Raw genomic sequence first — 7,684 nt, 5'->3', positions numbered from 1 at the left:
AGCAGTAACCTGAGTGCGTTCGCTGTCTGCCCACACACTGCCAGGTGAGCAAAAGTGACATGCAAAATGAATCCCATGTTCTCCTTCCCTTGACTGTTATTCTGAGGCACTGCGGTTCTTTACGTACTCAGCCAGTGTAACCCAGTATGCCATAGTATTTGAGAAAAAAGTAAATACAAATGCCCACAGCAGGACTAAGCAGCAATTGTTTGACATCTCCTGTGATACCCACAGGCATAGAATTCTCCACTGATACATATCAGACAATCGTGTAGTTTAAAATACTTTGTTCTTTCTCCTTTATTTAGCCACAACACAAATACAAGAGCAGTCAAACCCCGTCCCATGGAACTTCCTAGATAAACCTGTTCAGATTAAGATTCTTATGAAATCAACCAAAATATAGATGTACATGCACACACACTCATGCACACAAGAATGCAGCAGAGCCTTTACAAAATGAGGGGTGGCACTGAACACCTAAAAGCAAAACACCACAGAAAAATCAATGGGTTAGGATGTATCTGTTAAGCAACAAGGCTGTGCACCGAACAGGTTCTTGCTGTACCAACTCCATTGGTTATTTAAATACCAGCATCATTTGTTTCAGGTGCAAGTCTGAAGCTCACAGAGGGGAAGGAGTCTCTTTGATCTCAGTTACCCAAGAATACAGGGCAATAGAACAGTTACTCCACTGTAACTCAAAGCAGAATCTGGCCCTATGAAATGAATACACATATGTCCAGCTCCGGCTGGAAGACTACCACAGGTGACAACTTTCCTCCCTCTCCCCTTTCACTTCCCCGGCAACTAAACCCACCACCAACACAGCATGTAATTTGGCTTGCGCACCCTCCCCACTCTAGAGTTTGCTCATACTGCTCCTTTTGGTGGAAGAAATAATGTTACAGATGTGAGTAACTGCCCACTAGGGAATAAAGTAAGACCAAACCACTACAGAAGAAATGAAATTGAGCTCTTAGATAAAAGCAGGTGAGGCTGGTCCAGCTGATTTGTCAACGCTCTGTTCAGAAATATAAGACTCAAATATAGTTTACAAAAAGAGTAATTCTTTATAGAACATCTCAATGTCAAAACACTAACAAAAACACAGCTTGTTAGCACTGAGAAGAGTGGTCTTGGAAAAATTAACAACTAAACTAGGCTGCTGCTAACAATAATAGGTGATAGGTCTTCATAAAAAGGCAGTCTGACGTACTCAAGAAAAATGAAAAATTGGAAACAAATTGTTTACAAAAGTGATTTAAATGCTCAGCACAGATCTAACACAAGTGTTAACAACCACTATTGTAATTTTATTTTTGGACAACTTCAGCAACTATTAAAAAAAAAAAAAATCCAAACAAAATAGCTTGCTAATACAAAAATGTAGGGGAAAAAAAAGAAAAATCCGAAGAGACAGTTTTTAGACAAACTTAGTTACGGTGAAGCTGTACCTTTGTCCCAGTTATTAAGAACTTCAACTTTAAGCGTAGCATAACCCAGCTCAGCTAGGCTTGTAGGCTTCCCCACCCTCACTAAAGAGTTAGTTCTTAGAAGGCTCCAATCTCAGTCCCCCAGGGTCTGTATGGTTTGCCAAGGGTTGCTGACTGCGTTGGTGTAGACGGGCTCAACACGTTGGGGGACAGCAGATGGAAGGAGCCAAACGAAAAAGGGAACGCAGAGAGAGATGCCATGGAGGAGAGGAGAGGAGGAGACAGTTTGGTAGTAGATGTGACCACAGGGAGCACTGGTCCAACGCTGCCATTTGGGGGCACTCTGAGTGAGGAAGTTTCAGCATGTGGGGCAGCAATTCTGGTCTGGTGATGTGGTTCTGTGGAAGATGCTGTAGTACTGGTATTACCGTGCCCATTTTGAGCCAGCAGCAACGGGTGAGATATGTGAGGGTGATGTCCAAAGGCAGTGCCCCAAGGAATGTGTCCAATGCCAGTGTGTGCACTACTTGCTGCTTCCCGCTGAGAGGCGTAGTTGTTGAGATGAGACACGAGGCGAACTCGAAGAGGATCAGAGGCGTCCAGACCCTCTATAATACTCAGGTATCGAGCAACTTCAGCCAGGCACTCTCGAAAGCCCAGACTCCGATAGTCCATAGCCAAAGCATGAGCATCAAAATAACCTAAGAGAACAAAGAATGGAGTCTCAAGATGCCGTTTTCTAGTCGCTGTCTGCATGCAGCCTCCCCACTCCACCCTCCCCTATAAGCATATTTCACTTGGATGTGGTTAGTATTCCCAACCATAGATTAGCTGCCAAGCTCCTTTTTTTTTTCCTTCTTTTTTTCCGTCTAACAAGCTTTTCTTTTATATCTGTGCTGTGATGCTGCAAGTCCCAAGACCAGCCACAGACTGCCATTTTCAAACTGGAACTGCACACTGCCAGTGGAGGAAAGTACTTTTGTTCTTTCCATGTCTCCCCCAGTGCAAGCAAAACCACAATGCAGTGAAATTCATTAGAAACACAAGTCCTAACTTATCAGAAGGGACTTAGGCAGGCAATGTACCTAAAACTGCATTTTGCCGTTTTTGCCAATTCTTTTCACTACTTATTTCAACCTGTATTTCTTTCTAGTTTCTGTTCTGAACTTTCTAAAAGTTAGAGAAACAAGCATTTGACAACAACAAAAACTCTGAGTTTTCCAAGTTGCCAAAATCCTTGCAGCAGCACTGACACATTGCTAGAGACTTGTAGTCTCTCCCCTAGAACAACCTGAAGCTTGTCCTGTAAAACACTTCAGTGCTAGTGATGCCATAAATCTTGTCAAGCAGAAGAAAGTCCCAAATTCCTGATGAAACCTAAGAGTTTCCATTCACTCTCTCCAAGCACTCCGCACCCCCCATGCTGGGGAACGCACTCCTCTCACAGCAGCCTCTCTGCAGAGCTGCTCACCTACTGTCAGGCACGAAACTTTACCTTTCCCTCCTGCTGTATGCAGCATTTTCAGGTGATCAACAGTCATCTGCAGAATCTCTGCTTTCTCCAGCTTGGCTGATCCCTAGGAGAGAAGGGGAAGCATGACGCGTTTTAGGCAGAACCAGAGACGTTAAAGAGGGGTGACCCTTCCTCCCGGGGACAGCAGGGAGGCAGAGCGGAGGGTCACAGGGCGCTACCTGCTTCTCAAAGGCGCTGGGCACCAGCCTCCTCAGCTCGGACAGGCTGTTGTTGATGCGATCGCGGCGGCGCTTCTCGATGATCTAGGGCAGAAAGCGAGGGGTCAGAGGCGGGCGGCCGCGGCTGAGGGGAGCCGGGGCCGGGGCTGAGGGGGAAGTCGGGACTGAGGGGGGAAGACACTCACCCCTCGGCGCCTCTTCCTGGCCAGGATCTGCGAGGTGGTGGAGGGAGACATGGAGCCCGCCGCCGAGCTCAGGTTCCTGCAGGGAACAGAGGGACACCGGTCACCACAGGCACCGCCACGCCGGGGAAAGAGGACGGGGTGCCGGTGCTCCGCGGGGCTGAGGGGAGGGCAGGGGCCGCCTCACGCTCACCCATTCTCGTCCGCGCTCTCCTTCTCCACCTCGATGGCCTCGTCCAGCTCCTCGCTGTCCGAGGAGCTGTACTCGGGGTGCGCCCGCTTCATGGCGATAGCGGCGGTCACGGCGGTGGTCACGGCGGGACGCGGGCGGCCGTCGGGGAGGCGGCGGGCGGCGCGCGGGAGGAGGGCGCCCAGCGCACGACCCGCGCCTCGCCCGGCGCCCGTCTCCCCCATGGCGTTCCCACGGCTCGCCTCTTACCCGCCGACGGGAGGGGAGGGAGGGCGGGCCGGCGGCAAGCGGGCGGGCCGGGCCGGGCCGGGCCAGGCAGGAGGCGGCCGGGCGGGCCGGACGCAGCAGCCGGTCAGGCAGCCGGGCAGAGCACGCCCGCCACCGCCCGCCGCCCAGCACCGCCACGCGCGGCCCCCGCCGCACCCATTGGCCGCCGGCGCCACGGCCTCAGCCAATTGCCGCCGGCCGGTGGCTGAGCCCCGCCCCTTCGGCTGGGAGCGGGGCGGTGGCGGGGCGGGGGGGGCGGTTGGCGCGGCCGCGCGCCGTCGGCCGTGGGAAAGTGGAGCGGGGCGCGGCGGGCGGCGGCGATCCGGCGCGGGGCGGCGCGCGGCAGCGGCGGCCGCCGCGTGCGGGCCCCGGCGGGGGGGGCAGCAGGCAAGGGGGGGTAGGATAAGGATAGGGATGGAGACGGGGATAGGGATGGGGATGGGGGAGGCACGTCCCCGGCTGGGAACGGGGCTGTGCGGGTGCGCAGGGCAAAGCCGGGGCGCCCGCCCGGCTGCCTCCAGCCCTCCCGCCCCGGTATCCCGAGCCCTGCGGGTTGCTGACACCCAGCGGAGGCCGGCCTGGCGTCGGAGCGGCTCCCCGAGGCCCCTGGCGTGCCGCGTGAGGAGGAGGGGAAGCCTGAGTGGGAGCTGCTCGCCCCTCGCCCTCCTTCTTAAAGATGCGTTAAATGGGGGGCTAAAGCCCGAAAGTTGAGGAGGATTAAACTTAAGGGTTTTAATGTGTTGGCAGTGCAAAGGAAATCAAGGCGTCCCTCTTGCCTGTGCCTTTCTAACCTGCAGATCTGCCAGCCAGATCCTTTCCATGTCCCCCCCTCCCCTGTATTTTGTGGGTGGGAAGAAGCAGGAGCAGCTTTTAAGAATCCGAAAGCAAACAACAGGCTTTGCTCTGCAGTGGCTGGCCAGGAAGAAGGGGTGACGGGACAGGTCATCATTGCCTGCAGTGTGTGCAGAGCTCAGGCTGACGTGCTCGCAGTGGACACATGCTGCTTTTCACTGAGCAGGGCCCTGAGATCTGCTGCCGTTTGCCCCCGAATTGCTGTGTTTCCCAGCACAAGTGCTCGTCATTCTGCCAGCTTTCTCAAGCTCAGGTACCGGCAAAATGGGACAGGTGAAATGAGGGTGTACTCTTTGAGGTGGTTTCATAGTAATTAAGTTTTCATTTACATGAAGCCTTTCAACTAAGGCTCTTTTTCTAAGTTAATTCTTTTGCATTTCGCAAGTGGAAGGGCTTGAAGATAACCAAGATGTGCACAGTGTGACAGGGAAGAATCGATGAACCCAGATATCCCCATTTCAAGACCCTAGAATAGCTACCTTCAGCCTCCCATTTGTTTAGGTGAAAGTTCCTGGCACAGAGTTGCTCCTGATTTCATGGAGTTGCCCATACTTTTGCAAAGCGTCCCTGGTGGGAAGGAAAATGGAAGCAGGGACCAGGCTAAAAGTAGTAAAAGAGCTGCAGTTAACAAGATAGAAACAGTCCTGGGGCCACCTCTAAGTAGCTAACAGAAGGCGATAGAAATATTCTGTTCCCACATTACATTTTTCATAAATCTGTGCTTTCTGCAGTGCTATGATTAAGCTTGTGTCATCATTTCTATTACATCTACCTTTCCAGCCTCTATAGCTTTGTTGTGAAATATCTCTGCCTGCACCATTTGTTATTACAGGAGCAAAAGCCAGGTCAGTGGAAGGTGCAGTGACATTTATGCCTTTTCGGCCTGCAGACCGCCCATCTGTTTTCTCCCATCCAGGCATATGTATGTCTTTTTCCTACTATGGGGAAAAAACATTGTAAAAGAAGTTACTTGGCATGAAGCATTCACTGCCTGTGAGTAGAGGTCTGGCCACCCAGGTTCCCAGCGGTCAGATCCTGCCTCCCATCCTTGGCTCTGTAAACCACTGGGGCCAGGCAGCCTCCAAAGGTGCTTTCAGAGCTTGTGAAGACACTGACTTCTCCAAATGATTTACAGGAAAAGGCAGGTAAAGTTTGGCTGGGCCTCAGTGTGAACAATTGCAGTTGGTTAGCAGCAGCCATGGGAAGATAAGGAATGTTTGCCCATGTGTGGTTTCAGTCTTCCCATCCAGCACTTAGGAGGAACAGGCAACCAAACTAGCTTTAAATTACTTGTGCTTTTCTGGTACTGGGCAGGGCCTGGTCCTCAGCATTGGTCTAATTGTTAACCATGGCCCAAAGGGAAGTTTTATTAGCAGAAGTAACCAACACGTTGAAACGGCGCTGTCGTGCTCCTCTCTTGCCAGAAGGGCAGACAGGAGAGCAGCCCTTTGCTCCCCAAAGTCGAAGGAAATTAAAATGACAGTGCACAAGAAGGTGGCACTTCCAAAACCAGCTTAATTTCATGCCCCACTGATACCTTCACAGCAATGAGGCAATGAACCTTAGGAGATGACAGCCTTCTCTCCTGTCCCCTACACCGTCACAGTGCCTCCCTTCTCCCTGCTTCACACTGCAGCACAGGCACGCTTTTAACTTCTACATGCCCACCTCCCTACAGCCATGCCCGTGCCTCAGTGACCCCACCATCCAAACATTTTGCCCCACACCCCTTCCTACCATACACACCAGCATGCTTACCTCCCCCCTGCTTCCCCATCACTTCCAGTTCTAGTACAACTCAGCGTTTCCAGATCCAGGCACTGCAGCCACATCTGGCCATCCTGGTGCTGAAAGAGGGATGGCAGAACAGGATAAAGCCATCACAGTAAAGCAGAGACTCAGGTTTGATATGCTCAGGAGCTGTTGGTTGCAACTGTCACTTAGAAGACAAGAGACTGTCACTTTTTGTATGCACCCCCTGTTTTTCTTTGTTGAATGCCTCCTACGGCAATTTTGGTGCTAGTCAAAGCCCCGCTGAAAGGGAGTTGTTTATTGCTGCTGCAGGCTTCCCTCCAGCAGAGACCTGCCAGCGCTGACCCTTGCTCTACTGTATGTGCTAAATTAACTCCCATCCCCTTCCTTTAGGTCTTCTCTCCCAAGGGAGCAAGTGCTTTGAAGAGTAATCCCGTCAACCTGTCGCCCCGAGTCCTGGAAACTTGCTGTTACTATGGAGACTGTGCCCAATTCAACCAGTGGCTTTGGCACTCCAGCCAGGCAAAAACATCAGCGCCCCCCCCCCCGCCACCCCCCGACCCCCCCGTGAATACCAAGCTGCAACATCAGCTCTGCAAGCAAGAAGTTGCTGTGCTGATTGTTGGTGCCACTGGCACAGTTCAAAACTAGTTACCATAGATGGAATGGAAGTTAATAGGAGTGACGAAAGAGTTCTTTAGACTTCTTGCATGATCTGTTAGCGGTATATAACTGTAGATGTCATGTAAATGACTGTAAATATATTTTCTCAGGAGCTGAACACTGAAATTCGTATCTGCACATCTCTGATACCCAGTTCAGAAGTTAGGTTTGGGTGCTCTCTGAACATGCTGGCCCCAAGTTCTGCAGTGCAGATGCCTTTGTGCTGGAGCATCTGCTGCAGCAGAAGGACGTAAGCATTACACATTCACACCGACATGCATCTGTAGTGATGTCCACGTCATCAGGACATTTCTGTCTTCAAGCTAGGCAAGGATGGGGATCATTTTTACAACAAAGTCCTTGCTGTAAGCAGAATGCCTCAGCTGCAGCACTTCTGCTGCAACCTAGGTTTCAGCTCTCATTTTTTGGAAGTAGTGTATAGCTATAAATAAGGAAGACTAGCGCTGTCAGCATATTAACAGCAGCAGTGCAGACAGATTTCTCTTCTGGATGGCTCCAAACAATGCAGGTAGTCTTCGCATTTACCTATTAAGGCTTCAGCTCATCTCCAAAGCCAGACCTGGGCTATAACTGTGTAAAAGGCTAATCTGTGAACCCACATTCAAGCTGCTGACAGGCAAAGCTACCTC

The 7,684-nt window shown here is 51.5% G+C and overlaps 1 protein-coding gene across 1 annotated transcript; it reads right to left on the bottom strand.

Annotated features, from left to right (window-relative positions):
• Positions 1–275: 275 nt before the first annotated feature.
• HEY1 (hes related family bHLH transcription factor with YRPW motif 1) lies at positions 276–3,912 on the bottom strand. The gene is made up of 5 exons (XM_030505567.1): positions 3,504–3,912; positions 3,314–3,389; positions 3,129–3,212; positions 2,932–3,013; positions 276–2,137 (listed from the first exon to the last, which is right to left on the bottom strand). The coding sequence occupies exons 1-5, from the start codon at positions 3,722–3,724 to the stop codon at positions 1,554–1,556; spliced, it is 1,047 nt and encodes a 348-aa protein (XP_030361427.1). The 5' UTR covers positions 3,725–3,912; the 3' UTR covers positions 276–1,553.
• Positions 3,913–7,684: the final 3,772 nt, after the last annotated feature.

Source organism: Strigops habroptila, chromosome 1 (genome assembly GCF_004027225.2).
Source record: "Strigops habroptila isolate Jane chromosome 1, bStrHab1.2.pri, whole genome shotgun sequence".
Lineage (NCBI taxonomy): Eukaryota > Metazoa > Chordata > Aves > Psittaciformes > Psittacidae > Strigops > Strigops habroptila.
The sequence above is the reverse complement of the archived record's forward strand: the minus strand, read 5'-3'. Positions and strand labels throughout refer to the sequence as shown.

Excerpts from the sequence above, each read along its gene's own strand:
- HEY1 (XM_030505567.1), bottom strand. The coding sequence starts at position 3,724 with ATGGGGGAGACGGGCGCCGGGCGAGGCGCGGGTCGTGCGCTGGGCGCC. Across the intron at positions 3,213-3,313 it reads CCAGGAAGAGGCGCCGAGGG|ATCATCGAGAAGCGCCGCCG; the intron begins GTGAGTGTCTTC and ends TTTCTGCCCTAG. Across the intron at positions 3,014-3,128 it reads CCAGCGCCTTTGAGAAGCAG|GGATCAGCCAAGCTGGAGAA; the intron begins GTAGCGCCCTGT and ends CTTCTCTCCTAG.